This window comes from Lissotriton vulgaris, chromosome 4_1 (assembly GCF_964263255.1).
Source record: "Lissotriton vulgaris chromosome 4_1, aLisVul1.2, whole genome shotgun sequence".
Classification (NCBI taxonomy): Eukaryota; Metazoa; Chordata; class Amphibia; order Caudata; family Salamandridae; genus Lissotriton; species Lissotriton vulgaris.
The window spans coordinates 2,051,423,118-2,051,439,248 of record NC_141691.1 but is presented as its reverse complement, the minus strand read 5'-3'; the positions used below and the strand labels follow the sequence as shown (position 1 = coordinate 2,051,439,248).

Below are 16,131 nucleotides of genomic sequence, written 5' to 3'. Positions count from 1 at the left end.
ACCCTTTTTACCAACTTTAATACATGAGGACCAAAACGGTTTCATCCCTCTTAAAACATCTCTGAATATTAGAGGCCTCTACTGTATTATGGAAAAGGCTCCTGGGCTTTAGCCATGCATGGCCTGTGTGGCCTTGAAGACAGCGCTTGACTTAGAACGTGCGCTATAAGTCAAAGTACTGGAAAAATGTGTGAATGGCTAATGTTCGACTGGATCAAGATCCTCCATGCAAGGCCAACGACCAGCGTTAAATTACACGATTCATATCTGCATTGTATCAAGTGGGGATAGGAACCTGGTCGGGTGCCCCTCTCGCTCCTGCTCTTCTCCCTAGCCATTGAACTATAGCAGTTTTGGGAGAAGAATAGGCAAATCAACTAGAATATGCTAATCATGCAATCTCATATGTAGATAATATGGTACTTTTATTTTGGAATATTCAAGAGAATCTCTCTACTATTTCTAATATTCTCAGCTCCTTCAAAGAAGTATCAAGCCTGGAATTTAATTAGAGCAAATTCTGCATATTATCAACATCCCTTACACTACCACAGTGAAGAGTTAATCTAGGTGGCAGGAGATGCAATAGGCAGGAGTTATCTCCTGATAATTGGGTGTCATAATATATCAACTGAAGAGTGATTTATTGGTGAACAATTTAGGATCTACGGTTCGTACACAGATCTCAGGCTGCATTCTCCTGCACATTCCCTTTGTCTGCAATGAGCCGTATAGCTCCCTATATCCAAAATGATTAGGCTACCACGTCTTCTTTGCACTTTTATGAATCTTCCTTCCTTGCTCCTCAAACAATATGTTTGTGAACTTGAGTCTATGCTGAGTGGTCTGATATGGGGTTCTAACAGAAGACGAGTGGCATTAGCAGAATTAAAACTGCCAACGGATAAGGGAGGACCAATCCCCGCTTTTTGAAACTTTTTATCCAGAAGCCAAGCTCCAATAGGTGGCTTACTGGTTAGTAGAGAGTCATTCAGATCAATATGGTTATACTCCTGTGCGGTAACGAAATGGCCACTTTCAACTTATTTTATAGTGCCTTGACTGCCAAAGGCCTTTCTTGTCTAGCACGCACACCGATGGGTTGTTTGAAGTGGTGAATGAACTAAACCAGTGCAGTTAAGCCATATGCACCTGTGAATCCTCTTAAACCGCTCCATACATAACATGGAATACTTCTTGCAAAGGACTTAACGCAATGGAAAATGGCAGGCTTCACACAAATAGGTGACCTGTCCATATAAGAAGAGATAAGAGGACTGTCCTATGGCCAATTCCTAATTTATGTGAGAAGAAATAATGCAGTTAAAAGGCAATAGGATACCATCCTGGAGCTTGCCTTATTACAAACACTACACACAAAGGGAGATGTCAGACCTCTGGTCTCCTGGTTCTATTAAGCATTACTGGAATATTCAGATGTACCTCTCGTCCCACTTAGGGGTACATGGGAAACCGACATAGAGTGTGCGTTCAGTGACACTCAATGGCTGTATTGCCAAGATATCCCAGAATTCCTAATTAACTTTTACAATCTAAAATGTTACCTCATTCAGCAGAAAATGAACAAGATAATTCCGAAGCCCTCTTCGGAAAGGCCACATTAGCTTGAGATGCACCCTGGCTTCAGACCCTGACTATAGGATTGCCCTTCTACAAGCAGATGCTTGTATTCTTGGGTTATTCCGGAGACCTAAATGGGCAAATGTGGCTTTGAGATTTATTGATTTTGTATTCATAATAGGTAAGAGAGATTCTACCCTACTTTCAAAGACCCCAGGTTTCGTCTGATTAGTTTCAGAGATGTGGAGGGCCTTACACTACAGAGAGTAAAGGCTGAGATTGAGGAACCCGCCTATGGCACCACAGTGGAATGAGATATTACAATTATTCAAGATGATAATAAAGATGATCCCAGGCCCCTATGATATCCATACTTTACAAATACAAATGCTCATAGATTAAAGCCTAATCGGTTTGTAAATGTAAACGATGTATGACTTCTGGATTGGATGCAAACTTGAAAACATGTTTAATTTGGTATAAATACAGTGAAGATGCATAAGTCAGTCTACTGAGAATCAATCAAATTGGTTATTAAATATTTTCAAACACTAATCCGGATTAATATGGGTCCACTCAGAGCGTAGAGGGAGTAGGGTGTGTAAATGTTTTAAAGCTGTATACAGTTAGTAGTTTGATATTTAAAAAAAACAGATCTAGCCTACAGAATAATGCTTGATTCAGGTTTAAATGCAATCGTGAGGGCGTGGCCAAGATGGCGGGGTGAGCGGACGCTTCTTCCCGCAGCTCCTCCGGCCTGGCTCGAGACCCTTTTTCTTCAGCTTCTCTCCCCCCGCTGATGCTCAGCGGCTGAGAGGAGTGTGGCGGAGAACCTGGTGCACGCATTGATGCCGCTTTGGCCCTGATCGCTCCGGTGGAAGCACCTCAAAAGATCGATTGAAGATCGAGAGACGACGTAGCGCCCAGGAGGCGGAGCGTATCGGAGTGCTGTCCATGCGCCTCGGCTGGGCCTAGTGCTGAAAGTTGGCGACCTGGAGTGGAGACCGTCCCGGCGCCCGACGGAGGTCGAAGGAAGGCTATCGGCTGGGGAGCCCGCTTCGCGGGGGACTCTGAGTGCGTGCCCTGGTGCTTGGACTTGAGGCGGGGGCCTCCTGCATGGCGAGGACCCCGGTCCCGGGGTTGGAGGACGATCGACTTGAGACCGGGGCCAGATCTGCCAACTCTTCTAAGTAACCGAGTGGCCCCGGTTGTGAAACTTTCCGGATTGCCTGGCTTCTGGAGTGGCCCGGTGGCGTCGCCGGGCTCGGCGATCTGCTCGGCCCCACCCAACCGCCATTTTGTCCTCGAGGGGTCGGTGTCGTTGGCCTCCTCAGGAGTCCCTTGGAGGCAGTTTCCTGCACCCTCCACCTCTGCACAGCTATCCCCCTGTGGCGGAGTGCACTGGCCGGGGTCCCCCAGTGTAGGTCCCGGCTGCCGTCTCGTCTGGGCGCCCACGGCTTGTTGTGACTGGACCGGCCCGCCATTTTGTCGTCTGTGGCGCAGGTCCCCGGTTTCGCCGGGAGCTCCCCATAGCGAGTCCTTGCTGGTGGTTGGACATTCCCCGGAGCGGTCGAGCCTGTGCCCGCTCTTCACTTGAGGCGCTTGGAATGTCTGGAAGAGGTGGTTCGAGGAAGGGGGACCGCACCCTGCCGGATATGCTTGGCAGGGCCCAGCAGCAACGGGACAGAGCACAGCCGTCGCCGGGGTCTTTCTGGGCCTCGGCGGATGCGCCCGGGGGAGACCCCCCTGTCACGAGATCTTTCATGGAAGAGCTGTTCAGTTCCCTTAAGGAGGACTTCCAGACGCTGAAGCGGGAAGTGGCTAGTGAAGTCCGTGAGGTCCGCAGAGAGGTGGAGGGCCTCGGTGAACGGGTTGAGACGGTGGAGACGGCGGCCCAACGCCGGGACGACGAGATTGTCCACTTACAACAGGACGTTCTCCGTCTCCGGGAGCAATGCGTTGAACTCCAGGCCCACTCCGAGGACCTTGAGAACAGGTCAAGGAGAAATAACATTCGAGTACGTGGTGTACAGTCTGCGGACAAAGGGACTGACCTGGTGGGCTATCTGCGGGACTTGTTCCGGGAGATCCTGGGAGAGGCCGCGGACTTTCCTATCCGCATTGATAGAGCCCACAGAGTTGGACGACAGCGCCAGTCATCGGCGCCCCCGCCGGACATCTTAGCTTTCTTGCCCGACTTCCCACTGAAGGAGCGCATCATGTCTGAAGCCCATAGGAAACAGCCACTGACTTTCCGGGAGCGGCCTGTGGCGCTCTACCAGGACCTGTCCGCCATCACGCTGCAGAAGCGCAGGTCCTTCAGGATTGCCACCGACTTCTTGCGTGATCATGAGACGCCGTACTCCTGGGGGCACCCCTTTCGCTTGATCTTTCGCTGGAACGGGGTGCTACATCAGCTACGCTCCTTGCAAGACGTTTGCGGTGTCCTGGGGCTCACGGCTACAGAGGAGCATGGAGCCACGCCGTCCTGGAGGCGATCAGAGAGAGGGGGCCGACGGAGGTCAGCGAGGAGACGATCGACGGCGAGCGCTGGGCGTCCTGATTCCCCTACCATCAGGGCGGACATGGCCAGTGCCTTGAGGGCGGCAGCCAGGGACTCGGACGACTCCAACGGCGTGGCCCTGACGGCCTAGACTCACTCCGGGGGGAGATGAACATAGCTTCTTCGATGCCAGGTTTGGGGCTGGGGGGGGTCGGGGGGGCGGGTGGAGGTGAGTGGCCGGACGTCCACTTTTACTATTTTCTACGGACTTGCCCGTTTTGGGGCTTGACTGAGACAATGGGTTGTTTGAGTTGGCATTTGGCTGGTTGCCGCTGGTGTGTTTGGGGTGGGGTTGGGTGTTGTTCTAGAGTTGGGGAAGTCCCGTCCGATGTTGTCCATGCCCACGCTTGGCCTAATTTGGCCTGTCCCGCGCGGTTGCCCCGCGCCCCCCCCCCCCACTCTGGTTCCTTGCCCGCAGCATAGCGTTCCTGGTCCCTGGGAGACATGTCGTCCCTGAAGGTGGTGACCCTTAATGTTAAGGGACTGAATAATCCTGTTAAGCGCAGGGCGATTTTGTCTCTGCTTGAGGGGACGCAGGCTGACATCTGCCTTTTGCAGGAGACCCACTTATTGTCCCGTGACTGCCATAGATTGCGCTCTGCTAAGTTCCCCACCCAGTTTTTCTCCTCTGCGGCGACCAAAACCGCGGGGGTGGCCATTCTCATAGCGAGCTCCTTCAGGGGGGAGGTGCTGTATAAATATGCTGAACAGAAGGGGAGGCTTCTGGCATATCGCCTCCGCCTGGGAGGTATAGCGTTTACAGTTGGCTCTGTCTATAGCCCGAATGACCACCAAGAACGCTTCTTGGAATCAGTACTGGTGGATGTCACTGCCTCTCCTGATCGACATGTTATTCTAGGGGGGACCTTAATATCGTCTTTGATTCCACACTGGATAGATCAGCGCAGCGGTTTCCACAGACTGGAGAACTTTCCCAGGCTGTGAAGGCCCGGATTGCGGACATGGATTTATACGACCTTTGGCGCTCCATGCACCCCACGGATAGGGACTACTCCTATTTTTCGCATGCGCACCGAACCTACGCACGGTTGGACTATCTTTTGGTTAGTGGGCCGATGCGCGCCGCTGCTACGGCGGCGGACGTTGGGGTCCTGACTCTGTCTGATCATGCGCCGGTTACTGGCGCGTTTGCGTGGCCGGCGACCTCCCCCTCTCGGGGGGTGTGGCGCCTTAGGGACACCCTTTTGCACAAGAAAACGGTGGTGAAACGTATTGAAGAGGTCATACAGGACTACCAGACACACAATAGTAATACAGAAACTTCACTAGCGACACAGTGGGCTGCATTGAAGGCGGTTCTTCGGGGGGAGTTCATCTCCATCTCCTCGGCGGAAAATAGGGAGCGGCAACGGAAGAGGGATGAGCTGACTACTCAGGTTCGGGAGCTCGAGCAGGTCCACCGCCGTACGGGCGCTCCGAGGGTTTGGAGGCAGCTGAAGGCGGCAAGGAAGCTCCTGTCGGCGCTGGACCTGGATAGAGCGCAATACGCTGCCTTGCGCTTGAAACATGCCTTTTATACAGGGGGGGACAGGTGCGGCAAGCTCCTGGCGCATCGGCTTCGGGTCGCGCAACAGCGTAACGTAGTGAAGGAACTCTTGAGTACAGACGGGGTGGCCGTTTCCGGGGACGCGGAGGTGGCGGAAACCTTCTGCAGTTTCTATGAGGCGCTGTACGCTGGGGAGCCCTCCTCGCCGCGGGAAACCGAGGAATATTTAGAGTCGGTGCCCCTTCCGGCGCTGGATCCCGTTCAGGCGGAATATCTGGAGCGGGATATTCACGTTGAGGAGGTGGTTTCCGCTATAGCTAGGTTGAAGCACGGGAAGGCCCCGGGCACGGATGGTTACACGTCCCTGTTTTATAAGACCTTTTGCCCGGTTGTGGCCCCTGTCTTAACTCGGCTATTTAACTCCTTCTCCGACCCGGGAGCCATCCCACCGGATCTCCTGAGTGCGACGGTCTCGGTGATTCCGAAACCAGGGAAGGACCGGGCTTTATGCGGCTCGTATAGGCCCATCTCGCTCTTAAATGTCGACCTCAAGCTGTACACGGGGATTCTGGCGTCCAGGCTGGCCCTGCACCTCCCCGGTTTGGTTGAGGCGGACCAAGCGGGCTTTGTGCCCGGCAGGCAGACGGTCGACAATACCAAGTGGGTGACGCACGTTTTAGAGAAGGCTTCGCGGATCCCGGGGGAGCGGATGTTGCTGGCAGTGGACGCTGAGAAGGCCTTCGATAGAGTTCATTGGCCGTATCTCGAGCTGGTTCTCAGGAAACTGGGAATTGGTGATAAATTCCGCACAATGGTCTTCAACTGCTATAAGTATCCTTCAGCGTCGGTGCGAGTCAACGGGTGCATCTCCCGTAGTTTTGCAATCGAGCGCAGCACGAGGCAGGGCTGCCCCCTCTCCCCACTCCTCTTTGCTCTCTACATGGAGCAATTTGCCCAAAGGATACGCCACAATCCGGATGCTATTGGGATCAGGATGGGCCAGTATGTCCACACGGTCAGCCTCTATGCGGACGATGTCCTGCTGACCCTGGACGACCCTAGGAGGTCCTTACCCGCCTGCATCCACGAGTTGGATGCCTTTTCGCGCGTGGCCGGCTTTAAAATGAACATGAGCAAGTCTGTGGCTTTAGATGTGTCCTTGGCTACGGACACTAGGAGGGACCTTCAGCGACTCTTCCCTATGTAGTGGTCATCGTCCCTTGTACCATACTTAGGGATCCTACTGGCACCCACGTTGCCAGAGATGGTGACGGCCAATTACACTTCTCTCAGTAAAAAGATCAGGGAGGAGCTCGGCCGCTGGAGTAAGGGCCTGCTATCCTGGCTAGGCAGGATCGCGGCGGTTAAGATGACGGTATTGCCCCAGATGCTATATCTTTTCTGAGCCCTACCTCTCCAGCCTCCAGTGGGCTGGATCAGACAAACGCAGGCTGACATCTCCCGCTATGTCTGGCAGGGTCGCAAACCCCGGCTGAAGAGGGTTCTCTCTACGCTTGCCCCGGAAGCGGGGGGCCTGGGTATTCCGGACCTCCGTAAGTACTTTCAGGCGGCGCAGCTACGATACCTTAAGGAGTGGAGCAGGTGGGAGTCCGATAAACATTGGCTTTTTCAGGACAAGGCGGTGGCGGGCCGCACCCTCCAGGAGGTTCCATTCTTACGCCGTGCTCACCGCCCCCCCAACCTTTACGCTTCTTTCGTTACGCGGGTTCCCTTGAGGGTGTGGGACGCAGTCTGCGAGGCCCGGGACCTTACCACGTTCCCTTCACCATTTACACCCATAGTGGACAATCCTGACTTCTCCCCGGGGATGGAGCCGGGCGCTTTCTCCCATTGGAGGACTGCGGGCTGCCGGGCGCTCTTTCAGGTCTATGGGCCGGAAGGCGTGGTTCCCTTTCAGCAGCTTCAGCAGGAGTTCGGCCTGACGGAGTTGGATAGACTACGTTACATGCAGGTCCGACATTGGGCGCTCCAGCCCCAGGTGCGGGACACCGCTGATCGTCAAATTACACCTTATGAGCGGTGGCTGGTGACCCGCACCTCTGATGCTAAATTGATTACTGATCTTTATAAGCATCTACAGCCCCCACCGTTTCACTATTATAACCCGGGGAGGGAACGATGGCACAAGGAACTGGGCAGGACTCTCAGCCACAAAGAATGGGACCAGATCGCACACCGGGCAAGACACTCTGCGTACCATACCGGCCTTACAGAGACATTTACCAAGGTGTCCACGTACTGGTACTACACCCCAGAGAGACTGCATGAGATGAATAGGCACATTGATAAGGGGTGCTGGAGAGGTTGCGGGCGGGTGGGGACCCTCTCACATGTTCTTTGGGATTGTCCCTTGCTGGCCGCCTATTGGAAGGAGGTTCTGGATGAGGTGGATAAGCACTTTGAGATTGAGCTCCCGCGCTTTCCGGCGTATGTATTGCTGGGCCTCCCTAATGGCCTAATGTATCCGCTGAAGTCCCGCAGGGGCAGGCAGATCGCAATCGCGCTGGGGTCTGCGGTCCAGAATATCCTCATCCATTGGCGCACTACCACTGTCCCCTCCATCACAGGTTGGTTACATAGACTCTGGCACGTGTTGGGAATGGAGAAACTGTCGCTCACGGTCAAGTCAAGTCAAGTCAAGTCATAACATTTATATAGCGCACTACATACCCAGAGGGTTTCAAGGCGCTTAGGAAGGGGAGGTGGATTATTTGTCAAATATCCACGTTTTAAGCTGCTTTCTGAACGCTAGGTGATTCTGGGTGAGGCGAAGGTAAGCGGGGAGTGAGTTCCATGTTTTGGCAGCCAGGTATGAGAAGGATCTGCCTCCCATGGTGGTCTTGTTGATGCGAGGTACAGTGGCGAAGGCTTGGCTGGAAGAGCGAAGTTGGCGGGAGGGGGTGTAGAAGGATAGTCGAGAGTTGAGGCAATCTGGTCCGATGTCGTAGAGTGATTTGTGTGCATGGGTAAGCAGTCGGAAAGTGATCCTCTTATTGACGGGTAGCCAGTGGAGGTCTTTAAGGTGACCAGAGATGTGTTCGTTGCGTGGGATGTCTAATATGAGCCTGGCTGAGGCGTTTTGGATTCGTTGTAGTTTCTTCTGGAGTTTAGCGGTGGTACCTGCGTAGAGGGTGTTTCCGTAGTCCAGTCGGCTCGTGACCAGAGCGTGGGTGACTGTTTTCCTTGTTTCGGAGGGGATCCAGCGACATGTTTTTCTGAGCATGCGAAGAATGTTAAAGCAGGAAGAGGATATGGCGCTGACTTGTCTGTTCATTGAGAGTGAAGAATCCAGGATGACGCCAAGGTTCCGTGCGTGGTCTGTCGGGATGGGTGCATTTCCGAGGGCTTCCGGCCACCAGGAGTCGTCCCATGCAGAGGGGGATTTACCTAAGATGAGGACTTCTGTTTTGTCTGAGTTCAGTTTCAGACGGCTTTGTTTCATCCATTCGGCGACTTCTTTCATTCCTTCGTGTAGGTTAGTTTTAGCGGTGCTGGGGTCCTTGGTGAGAGATAGGATCAGTTGAGTGTCATCCGCGTAAGAGATGATGTTGAGGTTGTGTTGGCGGGCGATGGCCGCGAGGGGGCTCATGTATACGTTGAAGAGGGTGGGACTGAGTGAGGATCCTTGTAGTACGCCGCAGATGATTTCAGAGGCCTCGGACTTGAATGGTGGGAGGCGGACTCTCTGGGTTCTTCCGGTGAGGAACGAGGTGATCCATTCCAGTGCCTTTCCTTGGATTCCGATGTTTCTGAGGCGTTGTAAAAGGGTGCTGTGGCAGACTGTGTCGAAGGCTGCAGAGAGGTCGAGGAGGATGAGGGCGACTGTGTCTCCATTGTCCAGTAGAGTTCGAATGTCGTCTGTTGCTGCGATGAGGGCGGTCTCAGTGCTGTGTTTGGCTCGGAAGCCAGATTGTGAGGGGTCGAGTGATTTGTTGGCTTCGAGGAAGGCGGCGAGCTGGTTGTTGACAGCTTTCTCGATGACTTTGGCCGGGAATGGAAGAAGCGAGATGGGGCGGTAGTTTTTGAGTTCGGTGGGGTCTGCTGTTGGTTTTTTCAGAAGGGCGGTGAGTTCAGCGTGTTTCCAATCTTCTGGGAAGGTAGCGGAGTTGAAGGAGCAGTTGATGACGTCTCGGAGGTGCGGAGCTATGACGGAGTCTGCTTTGTTGAAGATGTGGTGGGGGCATGGGTCTGTGGGGGATCCAGAGTGGATGGAATTCATCAGGCGGATGGTGTCCTCAGTGGAGATTGGGTTCCAGGCGTTAAGGGTGTTAACGGGGGGAAGGTGGTCAGCTGATGGTAGGGTGGGTTGGCTTCCGGGTTGGTTGTCAAAGCTGTTGTGGATGTCAGCAATCTTGTTGTGGAAAAAAGAGGCTAGGGAATCGCAGAGGGTTTGAGAGGGGGTGATGTCGTTGGAGTTGGCCGAGGGGTTGGAAAATTCCTTGACGATGTTGAAAAGTTCCTTGCTGTTGTGGGCGTTGTTGTCAAGTCGATCTTTGAATGCTGTTTTCTTGGCTTTTCGGATCAGTTGGTGGTGAGTACGGATGGCGCTTTTGAAGGCGTCCTTGTTGCTGGTGGATGGGTCTTTTTTCCAGGCCTTTTCAAGGGAGCGGCACAGTTTCTTGGATTTCTTGAGGTCGTCGTTGAACCATGAGGCCTTCTTGATGCCAAGTTTGTGTTGACGTTTTTTCAGTGGTGCTAAGGTGTCGGCGGTGTTGGATAACCAAAGGGTGAGGTTGGAGGCGGCTTCGTTGGCGTTAGAAGAGGGGGCTGGGGAGGTTTGAAGGAGTGATGTGGAGATCTGCTCTGTGGTGATTTTGTTCCAGTTTCTTTGTAGAGTTGGTTGGAGGTGGATGCTGGGTTTCGGCTTGTTGTAGGTGAAGTGAACGCAGCTGTGGTCAGTCCAGAGGAGATCCGTAGTGTGGCTGAAGGAGACATGGTTGCTGGAGGTGAAGATGGGGTCGAGAGTGTGACCTGCGATGTGGGTGGGGGAAGTGACCAGTTGTTTAAGTCCGAGGTTGGCGAGGTTGTCTAAGAGGGTGGCGGTGTTGCGGTCGTTGATCTTTTCAAGGTGGAAGTGGAGGTCTCCCAGAAGGATGTAGTCTTTGGAGGGGAGCGCGTGTGGGGTGATGAAGTCTGTGATGTCTTCACTGAATTTTGCGCGTGGTCCAGGTGGTCTGTAGAGGAGGGTGCCTCTGAGTGTGGTCTTGGGGTCGATGTGGATCTGGAAGTGAAGGTGTTCGGAGTTAGCGAGCTTGGCGTCGGAGCTGGTTGAGATGCGGATGGATTTCTTATGGACGATAGCGATTCCACCTCCTGTATGGTCGGTGCGGTCCTTGCGTGTGATCTTATAGTCATCAGGGATAGCGATGGCGATGTCAGGGGCGGAGGAAGCGTTCATCCATGTTTCTGTTAGGAAGGCGACGTCAGGAGAGATGGTGTCTAGTAGGTTCCAAAGGTCAATGGCGTGCCTGTGGACCGAGCGGGTGTTGAGAAGGATGCATTCTAGGTGGTTGGGGTCGGGAATCTGTGGTGTGGTCGTAGCGGAGATGTTGTCGGTGCCGCTAAATTTGCAGGAGAAGCAGGAGAACGGTCCATGGGTGCGTCCAGGAGCGGCTTGGACGCAGTTGGGGGCGCGACCGGGGTTAAGGGCTAGGAGGGTGGCGGCATCGTAGGTAACGCGGGGGGGCTGGGCAGCGCGAGGGGCAGGGGGTCTGGCGCTGGGCGCGGTCCAGGCGCGGACGGGCGTAGACGGGCTTACCTTTGGCGGGGGAGATAGATCAATTTGATGAGCTGTGGCAACCCTTCCGTGCGCTGTTAACTACCGAATTCAGGGAGCTCACCTGCCCGAGGTACCTCAGGCTTTTGAGGCTGACGCCGCGGGGCGACTCCGGCAGACTAGGATGAGTGGGGGGCGGGTTCTTGGTGGGGGGGGATGTGGCTATGGGGCAGGTAGTACTGATAGCGGGCCATTGGACGGGGGGTTTGGGGGGAGTTGGGGAGTTGGTTCTTTCTTTTGGGGAGGGGGTTCTAGAGGGGGATGGGCTGCGCTTTTTTGTGTCAATTTCATTGCCTTCTTTGATCAGATTTGGGGTGCAGGATATGCGCAGAGTGGAGATATAAATTGCATTTCATTTTTTTCATCTGCTGTTGCTTCTCCTCTGGCCTAACGAACTGTTCCACGAGCACGCTCCTGATACTACGATTCTTTTCTTATTGTACTGTATGTAACCCTAACCTCCTGTTCCCTCTCCCCGTGTTCTTTTGTCTTAATAAAATGCTTTAAACCTAAATGCAATCGTGATTTAAGCCACTTGCTTGCAAGAAAATGAGACCTAAATACACTGCTGCCATTAATGTATCTATGTTGACCGTTTGCAATGAATGAAATCAATTAAATATTTAACTCACAGCTCCACGTATAAGGGACAATCTCAACCCTTCTCTGCAGTCTCCTGTTCTGTCTTGGCCCAACACATTCATAGTCTCCCATTCCTATACAAGAATATACCACCATTTACATCTTCCATGTATGTCACAGTCCGGTCCACTGGAATTAAGCGGCAATGGAGGACCAAATTATTAAGCAGTGCTTACTAAATTATGTGGGAGGAAAATGCAAATTATGCTGCATGGTGCAGCACATTATAGTATCAGCTCATTGTTTTGTCACTTTTTTTTACATTAACACTGTCTGGACAAAGGGTTCACCTTATTCGTACTAACACCTAAATGCAGCTGTAACCAACTGAAAAGTGAACAGTCAACCTTTGTGAAGTGCCTTACACTGGACAGCAGCAAGCATTGCTGCATCTTTTTGTAACTTGATCTGTTTGAGCTAGGAACAAAATTTCATTTTGTGTTTCAAATCTGCAAATTATGGAGGATATGATGGATTATGTGGCAAATGCGGCAATCCATAATTCTAGGAAAACGCTGTGGCTGCAGAATCACATCATTCCAGTGGGTTAGGCATAGAACATCAACCGGGTATACATGTTGCACTATTCTCTTTCCATACCAGGTAGAGAAAAGTAACATGGGTCTCTGCACTCTGAAACAATACAGATCTGCATACTTTTACACTCTTTTAAAGAAATTAAAGACATGAGTATTTTTGTGTATAAGTGAACACCAGACCCCTTTTAACCACACATTTACAATTGCTTTTCTTCTCTTTCACAGTCTGAAAGGTTGCTGATGAACAGGCCTGCTGTACAATATGATGTGCTAACCACAGCACACCTTCTGTAGCGGTGCAAGGAAAAAAGAATCATACCCACAGCAAGGAGTATGAGGAAACACTTGAAGATAAGGCATCGTAGTGCCAGTTAAGCTTTACCCCCAGCTTGAATAAGTTTACATGTTAGAGAACTAGCTCTAAATACTTATACTAGCGTGAGGGAAAACCATCACTAATTGTGTCTCTTTGTTATACTGGGGAGGAAACTCATATGGATTGCATGGAGAGTGTTAATCAAAGTTCACAGCTATTCAAGCATGAAAGGTTTGAACCCATAAAGAGGCCGTACCAATGTACAGAGTGTGAGAAAAACTTCGCTCACAAGTCTTCTTTATTAAAACATCAAAGAAACCATACTGGTGAGAAACCGTATCAGTATATGGAATGTGGGAAAAGCTTCACTCGGAAGTCATCTTTATTAAATCATCAAGAAATCCATACTAGGGAGAAACCGTACCAGTGTACAGAATGTGGGAAAAGCTTCACTGAAAAGTCATATCTGAGAAAGCATCACAAAATCCATACTCGGGAGAAACCATACCAGTGCACAGAGTGCCAGAAAAACTTTACCTATGAAAAAGGGTTGTTATATCATCAAAAGATCCATTCTGGGAAAAAACCATACCAATGTGAAATGTGTGAGAAGAGCTTCAGTAAAAGGGGACATCTTACCCGGCATTGTCGAATCCATACTGGAGAAAAAACATACAAATGTATTGAGTGTGAAAAAAGCTTCAGTCAGAGGGGTAATCTATATGCTCATCAGAGGATCCATACTGGTGAAAAACCATATCAGTGTCCTGAGTGCCAGAAAAGCTTCTCTTTTCTGTCATCTTTGGTACTGCATCATAGAATCCATACCGGTGAGAAACCGTACCAATGTACTAAGTGTGACAAATGCTTCAGTGGTAATTCAGCTTTAACACAGCATGAGAAAATTCATACTAGGGTAAAATCACACAAGTGTACTGAGTGCGACGAAAGCTTCAGTATGCCCTCTCATCTCCAATCACATGTGATCACCCATTTTAGGGAGAAGCCTTATCAGTGTTCAAAGTGTGAGAAAAGGTTTATTAAAAGGTCACATCTGGTTCGTCATCAGAGAATCCATACTGGGGAGAAACCATACCAGTGCGCTGAGTGCATGAAAAACTTTAGTCGCTGCTCAACTCTTTTTAGGCATCAGAGAATCCATACTGGGGAGAAACCATACCAGTGTAGTGTGTGTGAGAAAAGATTCAATCAGTCCTCCCAGCTTTACAGGCATCAGATGATCCATACCAGAGAAAAGAACACACTAGTATATAGACAGGAAGAAAAGCTTCACTAGGGCAACTTTATTAAAACATTGATGCATCAAAACGTCTGGAATCACCCTGTTGTTTCATATTTTGGAAGGACTTATACAGTTGCCAGCCCTGAAATACGGTCAGAAAATGTAGTTGGGGCACAATTCACGGTTTAAAAAGACCAGCTGCAACTTGCAATTAGCATTCAGAGTTTAGTAATGCAGAATATGAACACAACAGGGAACTACTAAAGAAACTACCTTATACCCATAAGGAGATTTCCCTATCAACTTATAAGACATTTATTCCTTTGAGGAATGTGCCGGTATGATGAGTGAAAATATTTACAAAGACTACATCCACATAGAACTATATCTCATTTTTTGTGGGTGGTTAGGAGGAGGCTTAGACTCTGGGAACTCCCCAAGCCAAACTGGCATGACCAGTTCGCTTCCAAATTAGTTTTGTTACCTGTTAAGTTACTTAATTTTAATAAAGTTACAAAGGTGACCTTGATATCTGAAAAACATACTCCATTCGGGGGATAAAGAAAAGTTGGACCAATACTCTATACCAGCGTTTTTTAACCTGTTGTTAAGAGGCCCCTGCAAGTCCGCGAACCCTACTCGGGGTGTCCGCGACTCCTTAAAAAATAATAGATTAATAAATGATATATCAATAAAGAAGCAAAATTTAACATTTTGCAAATGTGAAGGTTAAATTTGGAGGCTACAAATTATGTTTTTGTACTCCGATTGATTTGTGTGAGCAGTGCAAGTACATCAAACAAATTATAGTATGGACGATGGCTAGCCTCAAATGAACTTTAAAAAGCTCCAACCTTTGCATTAAAATTAACATTTACATTTGTTTGCGAATTTAATGAATGATTTCATCATTTGTGATTTTATTTGACAAATGCTTGTTTCTGTAATTTTGTTTATTTTTGCAGCTCAAATCATTAAAATTGCTTTGGCAGAGATCCCCGGATTCCAATAATGATTCATTGGGGTCCATGGATTCCAATAATGATTAAGTGGGGATCCCCAGATTCCAGTAAAGGTACAATGGGAGTCGAAAGAAATCAAAACGTTAAGATGCACTGCTCTATACAGATAATTAAAACAACAGCATAAGTTATTCCATTGCGATTTATCTTGCCATTCTCACTTGAAAATAGCATGACTTTGACTCATTTTTGGGTGATTCCTCAATGTAGCTTACAAATGCTCACTGTTTGATCCAGATAATTCAAGGTCAGTCTTCCCATTAACCACTGTGCAAAACCCAAGATAAGTTCTGCTAGTTGTGAAATAGAGTTCAAACAATTTTATGTCTAACTAAAGTTGCTCCGAATTAAACTGAGACAACCAACTGGGGAAACACATGATCCAGTTCTGCACAACCAGCTGGGAATATGACTTTTTAAGTAGTTCTGACTATCCTCTGTGTTGAAAAATGGCCCTCTCTGATGGCTCACCCCAAACTTTTTGCCTTCCTTCTCCTGTTAATCTGACCATGTTTTTTTTGCCTTTAGGACTCCAATCCCTTTACAACTACTAACCAGTGCTAACGTACACGTGCTGTCTCCTCTAAACATTAAAAAATTGGCTCATACCGAGTTGGCATATTTCATTTTCTTAAAAGTCGCTAGTAAAGTGCACTACATGTGCACAGGGCCTGTAAATTAAATGCTACTAGTGGGCCTCCAGCACTGCTTGGTCACCCACTTAAGTAGCCATCTAACCATGAATCAGGCCTGCCATTGCACTCCCTGTGTGTGTGTGGTTTACTGCCACTTCAACTTGTTATTTAAAACTACTTGTCAAGCCTTAAACACCACTTTTATTACATGTGTCACCCGTAAGGAAGTCCCTAAATAGTCTGTCTCCTCTAAGGTAGGCCCTAGGTAGTCCTAAGTGCACTTGTA

The 16,131-nt window shown here is 50.0% G+C and overlaps 1 protein-coding gene across 1 annotated transcript in view; it reads left to right on the top strand.

Moving 5' to 3' along the window:
• The window catches only part of LOC147724942 (uncharacterized), a 57,171-nt gene extending 41,353 nt beyond the window's left edge, over positions 1 to 15,818 (top strand). Inside the window, exon 2 of the mRNA XM_086966440.1 lies at positions 12,855 to 15,818. Within this exon, the coding sequence (XP_086822566.1) occupies positions 13,124 to 14,242 (1,119 nt within the window). The 5' untranslated portion in view covers positions 12,855 to 13,123 and the 3' untranslated portion in view covers positions 14,243 to 15,818. The remainder of the gene's footprint in view (positions 1 to 12,854) is intronic.
• Positions 15,819 to 16,131: the final 313 nt, after the last annotated feature.